The 21,707-nt window shown below is 52.2% G+C and overlaps 5 protein-coding genes across 5 annotated transcripts; 2 read left to right on the top strand and 3 right to left on the bottom strand.

Annotated features, from left to right (window-relative positions):
- Positions 1-280: 280 nt before the first annotated feature.
- AtWU_10239 (zinc-dependent alcohol dehydrogenase) lies at positions 281-1,442 on the bottom strand (the record flags this gene model as incomplete). Its single annotated transcript, XM_035505344.1, has 3 exons — positions 281-327; positions 379-733; positions 792-1,442. 3 exons carry the CDS (start codon positions 1,440-1,442, stop codon positions 281-283), a joined length of 1,053 nt encoding a protein of 350 aa, XP_035361237.1.
- A 4,194-nt stretch (positions 1,443-5,636) lies between these two features.
- On the top strand, positions 5,637-10,923 carry ino80 (chromatin-remodeling ATPase INO80; the record flags this gene model as incomplete). The annotated part of the gene is made up of 4 exons (XM_035505343.1): positions 5,637-6,158; positions 6,235-6,780; positions 6,840-10,656; positions 10,715-10,923. The coding sequence occupies 4 exons, from the start codon at positions 5,637-5,639 to the stop codon at positions 10,921-10,923; spliced, it is 5,094 nt and encodes a 1,697-aa protein (XP_035361236.1).
- A 1,185-nt stretch (positions 10,924-12,108) lies between these two features.
- On the top strand, positions 12,109-14,127 carry hemA (5-aminolevulinic acid synthase HemA; the record flags this gene model as incomplete). Its single annotated transcript, XM_035505342.1, has 2 exons — positions 12,109-12,454; positions 12,524-14,127. 2 exons carry the CDS (start codon positions 12,109-12,111, stop codon positions 14,125-14,127), a joined length of 1,950 nt encoding a protein of 649 aa, XP_035361235.1.
- A 1,635-nt stretch (positions 14,128-15,762) lies between these two features.
- On the bottom strand, positions 15,763-17,396 carry AtWU_10236 (DNA-directed RNA polymerase I subunit RPA49; the record flags this gene model as incomplete). The annotated part of the gene is made up of 3 exons (XM_035505341.1): positions 15,763-16,764; positions 16,829-17,160; positions 17,249-17,396. The coding sequence occupies 3 exons, from the start codon at positions 17,394-17,396 to the stop codon at positions 15,763-15,765; spliced, it is 1,482 nt and encodes a 493-aa protein (XP_035361234.1).
- An 807-nt stretch (positions 17,397-18,203) lies between these two features.
- AtWU_10235 (putative MFS transporter) lies at positions 18,204-20,936 on the bottom strand (the record flags this gene model as incomplete). The annotated part of the gene is made up of 13 exons (XM_035505340.1): positions 18,204-18,210; positions 18,276-18,365; positions 18,448-18,667; positions 18,927-19,157; positions 19,219-19,536; positions 19,587-19,634; positions 19,698-19,751; positions 19,813-20,169; positions 20,224-20,253; positions 20,302-20,394; positions 20,457-20,617; positions 20,682-20,859; positions 20,921-20,936. 13 exons carry the CDS (start codon positions 20,934-20,936, stop codon positions 18,204-18,206), a joined length of 1,803 nt encoding a protein of 600 aa, XP_035361233.1.
- Positions 20,937-21,707: the final 771 nt, after the last annotated feature.

The raw sequence follows: 21,707 nt of genomic DNA, 5'->3' as shown, positions 1-21,707 counted from the left end.
ATGATTATGCATGATGGATGGATGGGACGCTGATATGTCCCCCGTAGGCTGGATTAATTGTAGTAGGGCGGGCGTGCTTGCTTCATGTTCATGGAAGCTCTATTACTTGGTATATGTCATATCATGCGTGGGAATTATTTTATTTCATTTATCATGTTTAGTATGTCATAGAGACATTATCGTAGTCATTAACCTATCATAGTAGTAGTTCAGGACTGGCTAATACACTCTGTCCAGCAACTCGTGAAGCCATATCCCAGTTCTTTCCGTGTCTACTCGCTTACTGAGGTACTTCAAGGACATACCGACCGGCGATCTGGCCTTGTTCTGTTGTCTTGTTAGTAACCCGAGTAAAATATTAGCAGGTATTACACATACCCATCAGTTCGAAGATGCGCGGCAAATCCTCCAAAGGAGCCGTCTTGAACGGAGCCTTGATGAGTCCGCGAGCAAAGAAGTCTACGGCTTCCACGCCATCCTGTCGGTTGCCAACGTAGCTTCCCTTGATGTTGATCATACGGACAACAGTGTTGAAGACAGGGGCTCGAAGGAACGCGCCGGCTGGCAGGCCGATAGCGACGACACTGCCCTTGGAGCGAACGTACTCGGTTGCTTGCTGGAAGGGCTTTTCGGCCACAGCGAGAAGGATCACAGCGTGAGCACCCAGACCTTCCGGAGTGGCTGCCTTGACGTCCTCAACCACGTCCTTGGACGTCTTGAAGTCGATGTATGCCTGCATTGTGGGTATGTGATTAGCCAAATGTGGTGGTATCGGGAGAATGGGGGCTAACCTCCGATCCGAGTTTCTCGCACATGGCTCTCTTCTCATCGCCACCGTCGATAGAGATGGTACGAAGTCCCATTGCCTTGGCGTACTGCAGAGCCAGCGATCCGAGTCCACCTCCGGCGCCGACAATAGCGACGGTCTGGCCGGGGCGGGCTCCAGACTCCTTCAATCCCTTGTAGACGGTGATACCGGCACAGAGGATCGGAGCGACAGCATCAAGGGGAACTTCCTTGGGAAGCTTCGACGCATGACTGGCCTTGGCGACGGCATACTGCTGGAACGTACCATCGACGGTGTAGCCGGATAGCGAAGCGTGAGGACAGAGGGGTTCGTCAGCCTGCTTGCAGAACTCACAAGCCAAACAGGATCCGTTCAACCATTTGATACCAGCGTGGTCTCCAACTTCAAACTCATTGACGAGTTCACCCGTGGCGACGACCACGCCAGCTCCTTCATGTCCGCCCACGAGCGGAAGCTTCAAATCGAGTGGCCAGTCACCCTTCATGGCGTGCAAGTCGGTATGGCAGACTCCGGTATACCGGATCTTGACCAAAATCTCGTCCGGGCCAGGCTTTGCAACCGGAATCTGCTTGTAAACAACGGGTCCACCTTTCTTCTCGACCACTTGGGCCCATTGCTTCTCCGGAATAGTCATGTTGGCAGACCGGGGAATCGGTTGAGATAGTAGATGACAAAGATACGATGTGATGTGAAGCTGATGAAAGCAATTGATGTTTCTGTGAGACGAATAATCAGGGTCTCCCAGGTCAAGGGGCGAGAAACCTTCGTGGCTTTATGTAGTTGCGTCCTGGTGGTGTTGCCGGGTATGACGGACAGGTGGGGTGATGTCCGCCCATCGCCGGAAGTGAATTGGGATCGAGTGACGTCGAACCAGGAGGATCCAGTGGCAGGACAGGGATTCATGCCAGGAGATACTGACAAGGAAGTAGTAGTCACCGAGCCTAGAGCTGGCTCTTGGTCTTTCGGCCGGGCGGCCATCCTCGGGCTTACAGCATGCCCAATTCAGTAAGAGACGATATTCACAGACAGCCCAGTAAAGATGTATGCCCCAAGCCACTCTTGGAAAATATCCCGCATCAATGTCTCAGTGGGTTTAAGTGGTTGAGGATCCCGATCCATGGCTGTCGGGATGGCGGGACATGGCAGACGGGATAGACGTCATGGAAACTCAAGCTCTCTCCGCAGTTTCCATTCGCGGGAAATGCGTGGGGGGAAATGAACATCCTGAAACCCCAGATGTATACGAGGAACGCTGGCTATAAAGACCCTCTATTATCAGATCCCCGCTATTGGAACCGCATTAAGTCGGCCCAGCCCCAGCTTGCAGCATCTGGTTCGTGTTGGCAAAGAGGGGTTGATTATTCCGATGGAAGGTTGAGAGCGAGAGAGGCGCGGATGACGCGGACGAACGGCTTCCTTCTCGGGATTTCCCCAGTCTATAGCACTCAATTCTATCAAAATCTGCAGCAATGAAGGCAGTAGCAGAAGCATGCTTGCGGATAGATCTTCTACCACCGCAGATTTCAAGGCGCATGGTTGGACGGGCGATCCGAGAGCGTTAGGCCGATCATTCTTATCGCTGCCTTTTGGGCCTCACCCAGGATCGTTGCATCGCATCCCTTTGTCTCACCCCAAATTCAAGAATATTCCTTAGTTCCTCTGCGTTACCTTGTGGCTAGTTCCTATACCTCGAACTCTTCGTGCTCTGCCGAATCCTGTCCCTGGCTGGTTTCTCCGCAGATGAACTCTCATTGCTGCGGCTAGATTGCATGGGATTCGCAGCCCTCAGCCGATCTCGCAGCTTCCCGGTGGTTCAATGGCATCACCAGTGAGTGGTGGCCAGACATGATAAGAACACAATATCATGATCAGTGGCAGTATCATCAGAGAACTGAATCTGCGGAAGCTTCCAGGCAAAAGGGCAGATGGAAGGTTGAAAAAGCCCAGTTGTGGATGGTCTGATCGAGTACCTCCGGGGCACCCACCTGACCACGAGCTCATCTTAACCCTTTTCGGAGGTGTTCTTAGCAATGAGTCTGGTCATGCTTTTTAACTATTTACGAAGAGATCTATAGAGTCTGTTCAATGATTATCATAGAGCAAACAACCCGATCAGCCAATCCAACATGGATGGAGTGTCAGGACGCCAGGGATTGCTAGGTTAGAACTGATGCTTGGTCTAGCACCTCAGTCGCTACTGAGTAATAGACTGCGAATTTAGAGAAATTAGGTGATTTCTCTTTTCTCTAGTCTTGAACATGGTTTACTTGCAGCTTGGATAGAAGAACTTGTTGCAACGGGGCCATCATGTACACCTGTTGCAGCGCCGGCTGAGCCCTGATCATTGGCATGGGCATGGGTCGTGCAACTTTGAGCAAAATACCTATCATAGGATGGCTAGAAGCTTTAATTCAAGGTTATATAAGTAGTACAAAGGTCTACTCTTGCAAGGTTCATAGCATTTGAAGCCATTACCAGGCGAATATTTAGCTCAGAGTATCACCCATGCCCTTCTACCTAAATAGTTTTGGATCCATATAGACATCCCTTGGTGGAGAGACGAGTCAACTCCCCTTTATGAATAAGCACCTATCTAATTATTGGTGCAACTCCTCGTTCGGACAAGCGTTGCGTTAGTATGTAACCATCAGCCGCAGTCCAACCCGAGAACGTCTACTCTGGGGTTGTCATTGGATATCAATGCCAGACGATCTCATTGTGCGTGGCACTAAACTTTGGTGGCGGTAGCTCCGGCAAGATACATGGGGATAGCTCCTCATCACCCCCGGGATAAGGTAATTGCCACGCTCCATGTTCAACCGCCAACTTGAAGCTATCGGCATTCTAGAGAAATTAGAAACACAGAGGTAACAGAAATAGCTATTGAACTTCAATTCTGTCAGAAATGCTGAAATGGTAAAGATTTGCGGTCTCCAAGCGTGCTTGTTAGTAATTGATGATGTATTCTTGAACCGAAGTCGCGAGATGCCGGGAACACAATATGGATGGATCCTGGACATGGCAAGACGCCGGCGTAGTTACTCGACTTATCTACGGCTGTAGGGTCTACCTAGTCCATGTACGCCGGACAATGTAAGCCGATGCAGGCGCTTCAAATCGTGTCAAAATTCCCTGGAGGGGCAGCAGCACACGCGACCATCCCTCCCCCTCATGATCAGGTGTACGATGAAGTGTCCTGTTTTGTGAGAGATTCTGAGAGCGTGATGGATGATGGGAGAACCGGGGGACAGAGTTGGCGGTAATCTCCATAAAAACCCGAAAGAGTCCGTCAGTCACAGTCAGTTGCTCTCTCCGTTCCCGATCGAAAGGCGATGATGTCTGGAGACGGTCATTACCTGTATCGAACTAAACAGTTCGATCATGGAACGGAGCCTCCCCGGTCCAGATGCAGGAGAGATCGTTGGAGATAGACGAGGTAGAGTTATACTTTTTTCGATGAATTTCGATGGAGAAAAGTATGCAATAGACGTTGTGTAGATGATTGTCTGCCTTGTATAGAATAACCCCAATATTCGGGGAGAAAATTCCATGTTTCAGACAGGAGAAGGCTAGGAGAAGGCTGGAAGAAGGCATCGAGCTGCTGCGAACTTCAGCTGTGGTGATCTGGGCAACGGCTAGTGGTCAGTAACACTCCGTAACGGTAATACCAATACATACGGACAGGTGCGGGATTGGATGGGGAAAGCAGAAAGAAACGAAAGAAGGAACGAGACAAGATGAGGGAAAATGAGGGAGAAAGTTGGCCCAAAGGGGGGGAAAGGGAAGCAGCAGCGCAAAAAAAATCAAAAATACTGGAACCATCGCCATCATCCTCTTCATCATCCATCCATCCTTCCCAATCCCTATCCCCAGTGAGATTAATCTTCATCTCGAACTTCCATCTTTCTCATCATCATCTATGTATTCTGCCATCTCCTCCCCGGAGCACGACCCCATTCACCACCACCACCACGTCTAGCTAAGGAAGGAAAGGTATCTCAAACTGAGGTACGATACACTACACTAACTACACTACACTACACTACAACACCAGACCTGAACTGAACTGAGATCATCACCCTCCACTCTTCTTTCCCCTTACCTGCTGCTCACCTCCTCCATCTTTCACATTTACATCCACAACCACATCCACCTCACTCCCTCCCCCCCATTTGAATCCCAATCCCAATTCTCCATCAATTCATCTTGAGGATCCCCGTTGCGAACATTGCTGGGGTTTCTCAAGTAGTGTTCTCAGCCGGCCCAGGACCATTCCCCGATCGGGTAGCCCATTCACGGCTTGGCTGGGCCTGTGTTTCTTGTCGCATCCTGTCCGGAACGGTTGACCCGTGGAGGGTTTGTTGGCTCGCTCACCACAAGCACTTTGGAGCCCTCCGAAGATTCCTGTCAATCCGGTGAGGCGATCCTCCCTTTTCCACCTCATCCTTCCCTGTCTTTTTCTTCCATCTCTCCCCCATCATCTCCTGCCTTCATATCATCGCCATCCTTCCTCCCAATAACCTCCAGCCTTCCTTCTCCACTTCTCCCCATTTAGGCCTCTCAGAATTAATTCCTTCCGCAGATAGCTGGGACCAGCTGCGGCAACCAACCCGACGCGTGATCGCCCCCCATCGAGATCTTCCTGAGATAAATCCTCTCGAAACCCCCTTCGCGCATGGCCTGCCCTCGTTCTTCATAACGGTCCTTGTTCGCCCCGAACACGTTTTCTCCCCTTCCTCCTCCAACCACCCCCATCGCCTTCGCGGTCCCTGTTGCTGGCACCATCTTCTAACACTCGCCGCCGCGTTCCCCGGCACACGCGGCCACCATGACGGGGGCTCCGCCTTATAATCCTCAATCTCCCACGCAGCAGTCTCGCTATCCGGTTTATTCCCCCCCGACTAAAAGCCGCCCTTACTACGCCAACAATGAACAATACCAGCAACATCCACCCCAGACGCCTCCTGCCTTCTCGTCCAGGAGCCCTCACTTCTCCCATGCGCCTTCCCCGTTGCCAGGCACTCTGCCGCCATTGAACGGCGCCGCGCCACCGTCATCTCATCCCTCGGAACCGCCGTCGCAATACCAGGCACATTCTTCGGCTGGAAACCCACAGTTTGCTCTCCCGCGGCCCTATCCTGGCTCCGTCTTGTCAGGTAACGGCGCATCTCCCTACGGTCACTCAACACCGTCCCACGCCCATCCCGCTGGTCGGCCCGATAGTCATCCCCAAACCTCACCCAAGAAGGAGACAGATTCCCAATTTTCGATGGGCACTCACGGTGTTATGGGTTATCCATCCTCCTCTGCGGTGCGCGAGCCACGAGCGTCTTCACCCCCCAAGGACGTGGTATGTTATCCCCTTGTTAGTCATGGCCACATTTCCCTACACATTGACTGACGCTGTGATGCTCTGCTACGTGTAGAAACCGACGAGGGCAGCAGATCCCATGTCTTTTGCCAGCATTCTCTCCGGACCGACTGAGGAGCGCGCTCCTCCCCCGAGACAATCTTCTGCCGAGGCTACCCCAACTCCCCTAGCGCCCGCAGCAACAGCCCAACCCAGTCTCAGTCCTCCGCCCGTAGCTTCGGCTGCTCCTTCACAAAAGTCCAAAGACCGGGCACCGCCTCTCACCGCCTCTCTACCGAGACTGGAGAAGAAGCCCACCACGGAGAAACGCCGTCGCAATCCACCGGAAACTGAGCAAAAGACAGCCGACTCACGGGCCTCCAATGTGGCCAACGGCGTCTCTGAGTCTTCAAAGACGCTCGCTCAGCCTCGTGGTGCCGGATCTCGGCAAGTGATGTCTGAACGGGAAACAGAAGCCCTCAACAAGGCGTTGGCTGATATGGCCGAAGCGGACAAGAGCGATGTGGAAGCCCCTGGTTACGACCGGTTCCGGGAGGAATATCGCGCCAAGGGCAAGAAACGTGCCTTTGCTACTGAACAGGCCGAAATCCTGAGACGCAAGGTAACGCAATGACTTCTATCACATGCAAAATCTTCTGGATTTACTGACACGGCTTCTAGCGCCGCCGAAATGACTTCCTTGTCAAGCTCAGCAAGTCCCTCGAGAAACAAGCGACTGCCGGCATGGACCGATTCCGATATGCAAACGAGGCATCCGTCGTTGCTGAAGTCCAGGCGAAAGAAATTCAGGATGAAAAGGAGCGCAAGAAGGACATGCAACGCAAGCGGCGTCGTGAGAACACGGTGCGCATGGAGATGCAAAAGAAAAAGGAAGCAGAGGCCAAGGCGCACGAGGCTCAGGATTCTGCGGAGAAGGCCAAGTTCCTTCGTGAAGCTGAACGGGCGCAAAGGAAGATCAAGACCACCAAGAGAGCTCTCGAGGGGATCACTGCCCCAGAGGAGATCAGCGAGGTCACTCCATTGGCTCCCAATCTCGAAGGCGGCACTACCAGCTCCTTCCACATTGGCCGGGGCTCGCCGTCGAGACGCAAGTCCGGTCGCGGTGGACCGGTCACCCGGCCAAAGAAGTCGAAAGAGCAAAAGCAGGCCGAAAAGGACGCTGCAGAGGCTGCTTATGCCGCTATGGAGAATGACGAACCTCTGCCTATCGCACCTAAGGAGGACCCCCGAAAGGAGTCTCTCAAGAAGGAGGTTAAAGGTGGCCGCTCCAAGGAGCCCACGCCAACGCCCTTGTCCGCCTACGAGACTAAAGGCTACAACCAGATTTATGAGCAGATCTGGCGTGACATTGCCCGGAAAGACATTCCCAAAGTCTACCGCATCAAGGCCTTGTCCCTCAGCACGCGTCAGGAGAATCTACGCAAGACAGCTCAGCTGGCTAGCAAGCAGTCCCGCAAGTGGCAGGAACGCACAAACAAGAGTATGAAGGATACGCAAGCCCGCGCCAAGCGCACCATGCGTGAGATGATGTCCTTTTGGAAGCGTAACGAACGAGAGGAGCGTGATCTTCGCCGTCTTGCAGAGAAACAAGAGATTGAGTCTGCTAAGAAGGCGGAAGCAGAACGCGAAGCCAACCGTCAAAGGCGCAAGCTTAACTTCCTCATCTCCCAAACAGAACTGTATTCTCACTTTATTGGCCGAAAAATCAAGGGCGCAGAAGATGCTGCCGGGGACACAGCCGTGGAAACGACGGGTGAGACCGTCCAGCCCGGCAAGGGTCAGGATCATACTATCGACATGCCCTCCAGTGTTGCTGATGCAGGCACTAAAGTTACGAACTTTGAGGATCTTGACTTTGATGCCGAAGACGAGACCGCCTTGCGGCAGGCCGCCATGGCTAACGCCCAGAATGCTGTTCAGGAAGCGCAGGATCGAGCACGCGCCTTCAACTCTAATCAGGACCAGATGGATGCCTTGGATGAGGGCGAACTGAACTTCCAAAACCCTACAAGTTTGGGAGATATCGAGATCTCGCAGCCGAACATGCTTACCGCTAAGCTCAAGGAGTACCAACTGAAGGGTCTGAACTGGCTGGTCAACTTGTACGAGCAGGGCATCAACGGTATCCTAGCCGACGAGATGGGTCTGGGAAAGACCATCCAATCCATCTCCGTCATGGCTTATCTCGCCGAGGTACACAACATCTGGGGTCCATTTTTGGTTATTGCGCCCGCTTCAACCCTACACAACTGGCAGCAGGAAATCACCAAGTTTGTGCCGGATATCAAAGTGCTTCCCTACTGGGGTTCTGCCAAGGATCGTAAGATTCTCCGCAAGTTCTGGGACCGCAAGCATATCACCTACACCAAGGAATCGGAGTTCCACGTGCTGGTGACGTCGTATCAGCTCGTCGTGCTTGATGCTCAGTACTTCCAGAAGGTGAAATGGCAGTATATGATTCTGGACGAAGCTCAGGCCATCAAGTCCTCGCAGAGTTCACGATGGAAGAACTTGCTTGGATTCCACTGCCGTAACCGTCTCCTTCTTACCGGTACACCGATTCAGAACAATATGCAGGAGCTGTGGGCCCTTCTTCACTTTATCATGCCGACATTGTTTGATTCTCATGACGAGTTCAGCGAATGGTTCTCTAAGGATATTGAATCTCATGCTCAGAGTAACACGAAACTCAACGAGGATCAGCTGAGGCGTCTACACATGATCTTGAAACCTTTCATGCTGCGTCGTGTGAAGAAGCACGTCCAGCAGGAGCTTGGAGATAAGGTCGAAAAGGACATTTTCTGTGATCTTACCTATCGCCAGCGGGCCTATTATACCAATCTACGGAACCGCGTCAGCATCATGGATCTTATCGAAAAGGCTGCCGTCGGTGACGAGGCCGATAGTACGACCCTGATGAATTTGGTCATGCAGTTCCGTAAGGTCTGTAACCACCCTGACCTGTTCGAGCGTGCCGAAACAAAGTCTCCCTTCTCTACCGCCTACTTTGCCGAGACGGCGTCGTTTGTTCGGGAAGGCAGCAACGTCGATGTCAGGTACTCAACCCGCAATTTGATTGAATACCCCATGCCACGCCTTCTTTGCGGTGCAGGCGGTCGTGTCGATATTGCGGGCGCTGAAAATCCTCACGCCGGGTTCCGCGGACGATACCTAAACCACTTGATGAATATCTTCACCCCGGAGAATATGAAACAAAGCATTCAGGACGACGGAGCGTTCTCTTTCTTGCGTTTTGTTGATACATCACTTGGTGAAGCATACGAGCAATCGCACCTCGGAGTCTTCGAGCGAGCAGTCCGCCGCCGGGGTCAGGTTAACAGGTTATCCCGGCTTAACGTTGCCTACGATGACGACAAGGAGCTGGCAGAGTCCGCCCTTCCGCATACACTGTTCAACATCGTCGATCGCAATGATAAGTACGCCGTCAATGAAGTTGCCGCAGAGGGAATAATGCGAGACTTGATGACCGTCTCGCAATCTACGTACGAGCGGGAAGGCCTTAACGTCATTGAGCCCTGCGTCAGTCCCGCCGCATCGGCACCTCCGATCTCTGTGGTTTCCTCGAGCCATGTCCCGTCGATCGAGGCAAAGGACACCCTCTTTAATGCCACTGTTCGACACGCACTGTATAGCATACCTTCAAGACAAGTCGATGAACAGATTATCGAAAAGAAGGTGGACCCTACCCCGTACTCGCATGCCCCCATGCTTCCGCCGCCGATTTCCGCCAAGGGCCGTTACACGCACATTGAAGTGCCATCCATGCGCCGGTTTGTCACCGATTCTGGTAAACTGGCTAAGCTGGATGAATTGCTTCGCGAGCTCAAGGCAGGCGGTCACCGTGTACTGCTGTACTTCCAAATGACCCGCATGATCGACCTGATGGAGGAGTACTTGACTTACCGCAATTACAAGTACTGCCGCTTGGATGGAAGCACCAAATTGGAGGATCGCCGCGACACCGTGGCTGATTTCCAACAGCGCCCTGAAATTTTCGTCTTCCTGCTGTCCACTCGTGCTGGTGGTCTGGGTATTAATTTGACTGCGGCCGATACCGTCATCTTCTACGATTCGGATTGGAACCCGACTATTGACTCTCAGGCCATGGATCGCGCCCACCGTCTTGGTCAGACACGGCAGGTTACGGTGTATCGACTGATTACCCGGGGTACCATCGAAGAGCGGATTCGTAAGCGTGCCCTGCAGAAGGAAGAGGTCCAGCGGGTTGTCATCACAGGTGGCGCGGCTGGAGGAGTGGACTTCAACACGCGCAACCGGGAGAGCCGCACGAAAGATATTGCCATGTGGCTGGCCGACGATGAGCAAGCCGAGCTCATTGAGCAGAAGGAGAAAGAGGCTCTGGACCGCGGCGAAGTGTTCGGTGCGGGCAAAGGCGGAAAGAAGGCAGCTCAGAAGAGAAAGAAGGACATTACGCTGGATGATATGTACCACGAAGGTATGCCTTTCCCTACGCACTTTCCGTATAGCTTTGAGATAAATTCTAACTTTCCTAGGCGAGGGCAACTTTGACGATGCCAGTGCCAAACCATCCGGGGCAGCAACTCCTGTGTCGACCGCAGAGAACGTGGGCACGCCCTCGTCCACCCCGGCACCCAAGCGTGGACGTGGACGCGGATCGGGCAAGGGAACGTCCAAGCGCGCCAAGACAACTAAGGAGCGCCTGCGTCTCATTGACGGCGATGGAGGCCTGGGTCCCAGCTGATCCGATCAGACATTCGCACTTTCATTCTCTCGTTTTACCCATACGATTTGACGGAATGGCGGCGTTTGGATATCATTCCCTCTTGTCTTTCCTGTTTATGCCCAAGTTTCTAAAGGCTTTCCATCCTTACCATTTTCCTCTTATTTATTTTGCGATTCGAACACCTTTTCTTCATTTCACTTCTTTCCTCGGCTTCGGGCTATGGTATCCGAGGTCATGTATTAACAAGGAGCATTTTGATACACGAGATATTAGGTTAGGGCGGCAGTGTGGTGATGAGCAGACTATTGCGGTAATGTATGAGACGGATGGACATGAGCTTAGTCATTATGAGGCATCCAAAAAGCAGCGGCGAGGAGGGAAGCAGACGACGGATAGACGGATGGATGTGGTATGTTTGTATTGTTCTACATGTGATTGGATTTGGAACTGGGATACATTTTTCACTTCATCTTATTTCTGCAAGTTCCTTCTTTCGCTCGGGGTTTGATTATTGATGACATGTGGTTCTGGGCCTTGAGGGGATGAGTAATCCCGGTGACTGCAGTAGTAGATCGGTCTTCTCCGCACTTTTTGCCCCCGTGCGCTGTAACGATCGTCCCCAACACGTATTATGTAGTAGTATTTTCTGTACAGAGTACATTGCCCGATTCATCGGATGGCATACGCCAACGAGCATCTCCGCATCCCAACCTGCATTGGATAATGCAGAAGACAATGCAGTAAGAGACAGATGTATACTTCAAGGAGTAACACCCTGATTACCTGTCCGATCCCAGGGTTTCACCAACTTTCCTGCCGAGCAAAGACCGGGTGGCCTGATGTGCGCCGTGAGTGGCCCGTTCGTCTTACTCAGCAAGCTGTCCCCCATGCCGGCCTGCCGAGCAGCCAATCAGTGGCGTCTCGATCGTCAGCCTCGGCGAGTCATACCTAAAATTACATTCATTACCGGTCATGGAATCCCGTAATCGGGAGGCCAGTAATTTTTCCCCTCCCAAATCTTGAAAGTTCCAGATATCCTGTCTTATTCTTCTTCCTTTTCCCTTCTTTCTCCTATTCACTACCCTCCTCTTCTTCTCCCCATTCCTCCACATCCACTGCTCCCTGATCGTCAATTAGGGGCTATCTCATCCCTTCGACTTGCACTCTCCATCTCGAATTGTCTGCCCGCTCATTCGAGTCTCCATGGAGTCGCTTCTCCAGCAGTCCCGGGCCATGTGCCCGTTCCTCAAGCGCACTTCCCCGACCACTTTGCGCTCACTGTCGACCGCGACCCGCCCCAGCATCAGCCCTGGCGGAGGCACTATGTCCAATCTCCAGGTCCTGGCTCGTCGCTGCCCCGTGATGAGCAAGGCTCTGGCGGTGCAGAGTGCTCGCCTGGCTCACACCAAGCGGTTCACCTCTTATACTGCCGGTGTGGCGGGCCTGAACCCCAAGCAATTCCGGCCCACTGTCGGCAAGAGAGCGTTGCATTCGACCGCTGGCAATGGCGCTGATGTGACCCCGAATGTCTACAAGGAGTCACAGAGAGGTTAGTACTTTTCTTTATTCCTTTCCTACAGCCTCAACACCAACATATATGCTAACGGCATTGTCTTAGCTCACCCCGGTCTTTCCGGCGTCACCAAGCAGCAGTTCGAACCGTCCGCCGCTACCGTGCCCGGCCCTCGTCCCCATGCCCCCAACGCCACGCCCTTCAACTACAATGCATTCTATCAGGGCGAGCTTGAGAAGAAACACAAGGACAAATCGTACCGCTACTTCAACAACATCAATCGCCTGGCCAAGGAGTTCCCCCGTGCCCACACCGCTTCTCCTGAAGAGAGGGTGACCGTGTGGTGCTCCAACGACTACCTCGGTATGGGTCGTAACCCCGAGGTGCTGAAATCTATGCACCAGACCCTGGACAACTACGGAGCTGGTGCCGGAGGTACTCGCAACATTTCCGGTCACAACCAGCATGCCGTCGCTCTCGAAGGCACTTTGGCCAAACTTCACAACAAAGAGGCTGCGCTGGTCTTCAGCTCCTGCTTTGTGGCTAACGATGCGACTCTGGCGACTCTGGGCAGTAAGATGCCCGACTGTGTCATCTTGTCCGACAGCCTCAATCACGCCTCCATGATCCAGGGTATCCGTCACTCTGGAGCCAAGAAGATGGTTTTCAAGCACAACGACCTGGTCGATCTGGAAACCAAACTTGCATCTCTTCCTTTGAACGTCCCCAAGATTATCGCTTTCGAATCCGTCTACAGTATGTGCGGTTCCATTGCGCCGATCGAACAGATCTGTGATCTGGCCGACAAGTACGGTGCCATCACCTTCCTCGACGAAGTTCATGCCGTGGGTATGTACGGACCTCACGGTGCGGGTGTGGCTGAGCACCTCGACTACGACATCTACGCTTCTCAGGATACGGCCAACCCTCGTGATACCAAGGGAACCGTCATGGACCGTATCGACATCATCACCGGTACTCTCGGCAAGGCGTATGGTTGCGTTGGTGGCTACATTGCCGGATCAGCGGCCATGGTGGACACCGTCCGCTCTCTCGCCCCCGGCTTCATCTTCACAACCTCGCTGCCCCCGGCCACCATGGCTGGAGCGGACACCGCCATCAAATACCAGGCGCAGCACCAGCGCGACCGCGTCCTGCAGCAGTTGCACACCCGCGCAGTTAAGGAATCACTCAAGGAGCTGGACATCCCGGTGATCCCGAACCCGTCTCACATCATCCCTCTCCTCGTTGGTGATGCCGAGGTAGCCAAGCAGGCCTCGGACAAGCTGCTCGAGGAACACGGCATCTACGTGCAGGCCATCAACTACCCCACCGTGCCTCGCGGCGAGGAGCGTCTCCGCATCACCCCCACCCCCGGCCACGTCAAGGAGCACCGCGACCATCTGGTGCAGGCTCTGCAGACCGTCTGGAACGACCTGGGCATCAAGCGCGCCAGTGACTGGGAGGCCCAGGGTGGCTTCGTCGGCGTGGGCGTCGAGGGTGCCGAGGCCGCCAACCAGCCCATCTGGGAGGACGCGCAGCTGGGCCTGCAGCCTAGCGAGACCGTCGAAGCTGCCGTGACACGGGAGTTCCAGACTGCCGCTGCCGAGGCGCTCTCCCAGGCCGCTTCCCGCATGCAGACCGCCACTCCGGTGCGCCCTGCCGCTGCCACCGCTGCCTCGATCCCCGTGGGAGTGGCTGCCGCTTAAGCCTATCCGGTTTAGGCTAATAAGGTGGTGGTCTGGATGTTACCACATCCAGCACAGTTGATCGTTATTATTACTATTCTCCCTCTGCTGGCGGATTAAACCCCAGCATGACCATATGACCAGACTCTGGACATTTGCTTACTATAATATGAAATATGAAGGTGGATAAAGACACATGGAACCGGCCAGTCGTTACCGATGATTTTGGGTTCTAGATCGAATGATCATGTCTATTCCTCATTATGCTACAATTATTCTTCCTAGTATATCGTAGATGTAGTACGTATCATGCCTTTTCCCATTGTAGAAAACTATACCAGAGTTGAAAGAGGGTATTAATATCATAGCCGTCACTGTACATAGTAGTTACCAATCAGCACAGCCCTCGATGTCATACAGTCTTCCTGTAAACAATGTACCTCCAAAGACTTGGCCAGCTTCAAGGCTAGTATAGAGCTTCCTGTAAAAGCCTTACTGATGGCCAGCCAATATTATAAGAAAATATGCATCTCTTTGGTTTACTCATTAAGACTATTATTAATTGCTGCATACAGTCTCCCCGTACAAATGGTATATACCTTGTGAATTTGGCCAGCTAAAGAATAATGGTATGGAGTTCCTGTAAAAGCCCTACGACTGACCGACCAGCTTCATGGGAAGATGGAGATCCGAATAAGGCTCCTTCCCAATGACTTAATATGGGTTGGAGTTCATGTCATCATCATACTCGATGATATCATATTCACTTCAGCAGAAGTGTAGTATAAGCACCACATGACTTATTTAAAGGATTTTTACTTAAATCTTACTACTGAATACTTAAAATATATTAATGAAGAGGGAGGTTGGGTTATTGGGTAGCTGACCTTAAATAGTAGTATCACGGGTTTTATTATTAATTACTACTACTACTTACTACTACTAAGTAGTGTGTGGTAGCAGTACGAGAAATATCTAGTATGTTATGGTTAGTTAGTTGAAGTGGGTGCATAAATCAGTAATGTATGGAGAGAAAGGAAGAAAAAGAACTTATCAAAAGTGCAATGGACCTTGGGTGCATAATGGTGGTGAATATTGAGTAACTTCGTAGTGTAGATGATGTATTTACACACAATGAATACAGTCAGGATATAGTTGAGTGCAGAGGCTACTACTACTACTACTACTATTGAAGCTAGTACTACTGATCGTACTTAGTTATTAGTCTTCATTTTCATCGCTGGTAGCATGATGTATCGCTTTTAGTACTTGAGTGGGTTGTGTTGGTAGTCCTGAATCCTTGCTAAATATACTTGATGATTGAGAAGTGAAGGTATATATCACCTAACATATTATGTCATATCGGAACTCTACTAGTATATTTGTTGTATACTACTACACAATTGAGTCCGTCAGACATCAGATGTACGTTGAGTAGGTTAGTACTAGTGATATCTACAGGAGACACCAGGGAGAAATGATTATTGATCTATAAGTAAACTACTGCAAGCTTTTGGCCAATACAAGATGGTTCAGTTGACCAACCAGAGCAATGAGAAGATAGAAAAACGACGTTCTTTTGCCAAGCCATCCATACATACAGAGAAATAATGCTAACTTACAATCAATCAATCAATAACACCCCCATCAAGTCCACTACCTCCGTCCACCACCACGACTAACCTTCGGGAACTCAACGGGAATCTTCAACCTAGCAACCCGTCTAGCCGCAGCCTCGGCCTTACCACCCTTGATACCCCACTTAGCAAACTCCGACTCGCGGGGCTTGTCGACGCGGCAGCCCAACTCGCGGAAATACTGCGTGATAGCCACGTTATCGAGGCGCAGATCATCACGGAGATCCGAGGGGTCGGTAGCCAGCTCGTTGGGGGCGTTTCCGCCGGCGGAGCTGTTACCACCGTCCTTGGAAGGTTGGGGCGGGATGTGCAGCGAGAGGGCGCAGATAGTCGTGTGGAGGAAGGTGATGTCGTTCTTGGAGAGCGAAGCACCCTGGGGCGCGAATTTGCGGCGCACGGCGTCGATGACGGGGTCCGCGATCTGGTCGCCGCTGGCGGAGTTCTCGCTGATTGTTCCACCGGAGAGGATGCGGCGGAGGTCTTCGCGGGGAGGGAGACGCTTGCTGCCGGGGCCGGCGGACTTGTCGCGGCCGGGACGGAGACCGCGGGCGAGTTCCAAGAGGAGGAGGATGAAGCGGAGGATCTGGAGGTGGGTGGTGTTGCCGGAGAGGGCGACGGCTTCGACGCGGCGGGAGACGTACCTCGAGGTGGTGTTGACGGCGGCGCCGGAGTTAACGCTGTCTTGCCATTCTTTGACGTTGGGGAGTTGACGCAGGGTGGCCAGGCCGTTGGGGACGAGGACATCAAGCGGGTAGACTTCTGACGGGTGTGCAGCGTCCAGGTTGGCCTGGGGCAGAGGCTTCGCGGCTTGAACCTGCGCTTGCAGGGCGGCAGCCTTGGAGGCGATATCTGTGGCTGCGTCGGCGGGCATGGCGCCCAGGATGGCGGTTTCGGCGGCGGAGGCAGCGCCTGAGGGCACGTTGGAGAGCTGAGCGTTTTCGGCAAGCGATTGAGCGGCCTTGCGAGATTGTTTGGTACCGAAGGTGTTGGTGAGTTCTGTTCTTTGAGCGCGCATGGTTTTCTAGTGGGGGTGGAAAGATCAGCCAAAGTCCGGTGTAGACCATGGAGGACAGGATTGAGCGAACCATTTCTTCCTCTTCACTCTCCTCCTCTGACTCTTCGTCAATCGCTCTCATCTTGCGAACGGCGCCACGCAGGGTCATCTTCCGCACTTCGATGAACTGCCAGGTTTTGTTCTCCGGGTCCACGACCGCGACGTAGTGCTTGAGCTGGGAGTCGGCATCCTCCTCGGCCTCGCGACCCACAAAGTCCAGCTTGGGGTGCTCGGAGGACTGAAGCAGCAATTCGGACGAGACGATGCCCTTGTTCCGTGACGACGAGGAGGAGGTTTTGCTGCGGGTCTTGAGGTATGGGTTGAGGCGGAGATTGCGCGGAGCGTTGAGACCGGGAGTAGTGACTGAAGTGCATTATATTAGATTATTCCCATACCATATGGCCGTGCCATGAGGGCAGAAAGGCATTGCGTTTAAAAAGGTGCAGCATACTGATCACCGGAGCTAGTTCGCTATCATCCTCAACGACGCTGGAGGCCAGCGGAGGCAGATCTTGCAGCTCGAGCGCGGGCTTCTTGCTAGGCCTTTCATGGCGATCGGAGGCGCGCTTGCGCTTCTTTTCTACCTTATCGGACGGCATTATGTCTGGATAAGGAATTGAAGGGAAATGCGACGCCGCGGAGAGAGAATTGACTGGTAGGGAGATTATCGGGCAGGTGGAGGGAAAATTCCACGAAAAAAAGTTGAAGGCGGTCAGGCGGGCTGTGAGCGGAAGGCGGAGAAGACTCCAGGCGGGCAGGTAGCCTTCATGCGCACACAATCTTCCTAGTTCAATATGGCCCTATCATTATATCCCGATTGATAAGTTGGATATCATGATTTTATTTTTCTACAAGATCATGCTACAGTGGTTATGAAGATTTACAAGGAACATCATATGCGTCGTAAACTTTTTGGTATTTGAAATAAATTCTCATGACCTCTCCATGGCCCGGAATTCTATCGGATTTCCCCAATAGAACCCAGGACACGAAAAATTGACCAGTCCCCACGCAAAGCTCATCGGCAATGGCAAAGAGTAAGATAGTACAGGAATACAGAAAGACCATTCGACTCTTCCACCATGCCTTCCAACCCCACCAAACACATTCGTACCTCCGAAGGAAAAGATGCGGCACTCGCACCCCCACTGTCTGGATCAAAAGGAAATCAAGAGAAGATCGAAAACGTTATAACGAGCCCGAGGGATTGGATGTGAAGATGAAACGGCGGGCTCCGAAGTCGATTGTACCGAGAATGTTGTGGCAGACCAGACAGGCCTCGATTGAGATACCGAACCACGTAACGATCATAACTGGAATCATCATCGTGACGTCGTCGCAATTGTCATGTTTAGCGTTCAAACTGAGCGTTCACATGAAGAGCTGAGATGGAGTGGGCGAGTCATTTATTTGCTGCAGAATTGGTTAGTTGATTGCCGGTTTGCTTTGATTTGCTCATTGCTTTGGATAGCACTCACGATCTAGCTCTCATCTTTCTTCTCTTGCGCTTGAGGCGACGGACGCGCTTCTTTCTCCACTTGGCTCTCATCTTCGAAGAGAATTCGAAACTGATACCAGTCAGTCAGTCACTGTTGGCCCAGCTGGACGACAAAGCGCTGCAACCAGTGCAGGCTGGGAGGGGTTACTCACACTTCTGCGAGGATGAAGAGATGGTTGCAAGAATGATGGAGAGCGGCCGCGGTTGAGCTTCTTGTGTGCGCCGTGGCTGACTCAGCATGCAATGCCGCTAAGGGCTCGCTAGTGTTGCGCCGGCGCTGATTGGCTCGCTGATTGTCATCCACTGCTTTACCGAGACTGGCATTACCGCTTTGGGCCTTGCCCGTGACATCAACCCTCCTGGTGCGTGTACCTTCAGTACCGTGGCATGCGGTGGGAACCCATTACCATTGAGAAAAAAAGACTCGGTTGTTATGATGCGTTCAATGGCATTTAGATTCATTATTCTCGTTTCACCTGTTCGTGTGTCTTATCAAGGACAGCCCTAGCTAGCCCTATCTACTACGGTATAACTATGAATAACATCGTGCTCTATGAAGAATGTAGATGTCCGCCAGAATTAAAGATAGGATCCCCAAGCTGCATTGGGAAAATTGCTTAATAGCCGTAACGGTAGGTCACCGCCAGATCTCCCTGGACCTCTTCTTCATCTTCTCGCAGCTCCGCGGGGGCGCCATTGGCCATGACCCGGTCTCGTCGCTTGTTCTCCGCCCAGAGAGCCACAAAGTATCCAATGCAGCAGGCCGCGGAGAAGCAGATGAAGGACAGACTAATAATGTAGCCATTCCGATACTCAGGCGCATCTTTGGCTAGGAATGCATATGTGGAGATGATACCTCCCGCTGGTAGATAACCCATGTTAGCAGCGTCATCTATTTATGCTTTTGTGTCGACGTCACTTACTGTTCCCGAACCCAACCTGCCATGCCGTGCCCACGCTGCGCCTGCGATGACCCCCTAGGTTCATAGCAAACCAACATACAATAACCGGCATCGCACTATAGCAGCCACAGGTCACCATGAAGAGCGCGCCGTATTGGACGTGTCGATGAGCCTCTCCGTGCACATTCAATAGTATTCCAAATCCAGCCATAGCAATTGCTGTAGGAATCAAAGTGAAAGCCAGCCGATGTCTGGTTAGATCAGAAAACGTTGCGATTACCATCGAGAATGCAAACGCAGCTGCCCATGGTGGAATCGAGTACAGTTGGGTTTGGATGGCTGGTACAAAAGCTCAGTATACAGCGTATTCAGTGATAACATATACATACTTCCGTAGCCATAGGTCTTGATAATAGTCGGGGCGAAGAAAGCATATCCTGAGCTTGTTAACATATACTACTTTCCTGGTACTCACGGATTAAAACGGAAATCAAACTTACCATATGCTGTGACAACCTGCCCGAAGTACATAAACCCGCCAAGGAAGATCTTGTCTGTTATTCAGTCAGCATATGCAGGAATGTATGGCGCCTTCTGGCACTCGCATGTACTTACAGTCCTTAAAGACGGCCAACACATCGCGCCAACCCATACGAGCATCGTGCCCAGCTTTCCCTGCATCACGGGCCAGCTTAGCCCGGATGTACGTTCGCTCTTCCTCATTAAGCCACTTGACATCCTCTGGGAACCCCGGGATGATAAAGAACCAGACAATGGCAACCACGCAAGTGATAACACCCTCGATGATGAAAACCCACCGCCAGCCCCCGTAGCCTCGGAGTCCGGCCATCTTCCCTAGACCGCTGGCAAGCAGACCGCCGAAGGCACCCGCCAATGTGGTCGAGCTGAAGAAGAAACTAAAGCGCTTCTGTGCCTCACTGCGCTTATACCACATGCCCAAAAGATAGAAGCCTGGAGGCACTCTATTAGCGAAAGGTCATTCAGGCTTGGAAAGAGACCACCTACATCCAGGGAACATGCCCGTTTCAAACATTCCTGCGTCTCTATCAGTTTTATGTCGGTGAATATGAATTGCCTTCATACCCAGGAACCAGCGTGTGGTCATCAGTCCACCCCAGTTTGAGACTAAGCCCTGACATATCATGACGAGGCCGAACCCGAACATACAAAAAGACACTGTCATCATCAGCAACCCTATAAGCAGTGTATAACGGTGCTCATGGACGTGGGATACATACACCATACATGAGGTTTCAACTTCTTCAGCAAGATATTGGATGGAATCTCGAATATAACGTAGGGAACAAAGAATATAGTGAGCGCGGTATTGTACTTCGTCCCCGTAGCGATGTTGAGGTCCGTTTCGAGGCCGAGTACGGCCGCATTGCTGATGTTGACACTATACCAGGCACAATCTGTTATGAAAATGATATCCTATTACCGAGACAGCAGGAGGCACATACCGATCCAGGAAAGCAAGCAGATACAGGACGCAGAGACACGGGACGATGTGCCAGTCAATCTTGGCCATGAGCCTGCGCTCCGTGGTTGTGGTGAGAGGAGGAAGATCTGATGTGAGCGCTTCAATGTGGCCCTCGGGCTTCAAACCGGGGTCGGGCTGAGGAGAGCGATCTATTGACTCTGTTTACGCAGCCTGAGGTCACTATTGTCTTCGTGAGACCTCGATTCATATGAACTGTACCTTCGGATGACCCCATTGTGACTGGTGGGCGGAAATATGGATATCGTTGTATGCTTCTGTGTCTCTGCGCTAGATTGCGACACGATGGATAGAAATGTTGTGACCGAATTACTCCAGTTGACAAGGGTGTACTCTCGACAGATATAAGGTGCAATAATAATAATCGAGAAGCAAGGGATGTATGTCACGGAGAGCGCGTAAACAGACAAGATAAGGTGCAGAGACACTATTTTACGGAGAGGACCACGACAATTGGCCACGCAGAGGGGTGCAGGAAGAAGAAGAAAAGACACCGCACAAGAGGGGCAAGCAGGGGTGCCAGACCAGATTGATAGTGAATACGGACTGCTTTGATGGCGGCTGACGAACAATCTAAGCTAACCAATCGCCTATACAGGCCGCGGTGATGAACACGGCAGTGGAGGAGGACCAATTAACTCATTGACTCGGGAGGCCTTACATTAGCGAGGGAATGAGACGGGTCGGATACATCCTACCCATTTCGGCCTAATCCGCAGGTCAGATAGCCTGACAGGCTGGGCATTGCTTAGCATGATTGTCCGATCCATGGTGCCTCCCGACTATGCCACTCGAAGGTTTCATCCGGCCGTCCTATCTGTATAGTCTGAGGCCATGATGATGGCTTTATCTGGGTTGGAACCAAAGATGATGCCAGTCTGGACGGATGTAACATGCCGAGGGGGAGAAAGTTTAAGAGGAATGGAGGAGAACATGCCGGCTGTCAGCTCCATCCAGTCTGCACATTCCCTGTCCCGGGATTCACAGA

This window comes from Aspergillus tubingensis, assembly GCF_013340325.1.
Source record: "Aspergillus tubingensis WU-2223L DNA, scaffold_12, whole genome shotgun sequence".
NCBI classification, from domain to species: domain Eukaryota; kingdom Fungi; phylum Ascomycota; class Eurotiomycetes; order Eurotiales; family Aspergillaceae; genus Aspergillus; species Aspergillus tubingensis.
The sequence above is the reverse complement of the archived record's forward strand: the minus strand, read 5'-3'. Positions and strand labels throughout refer to the sequence as shown.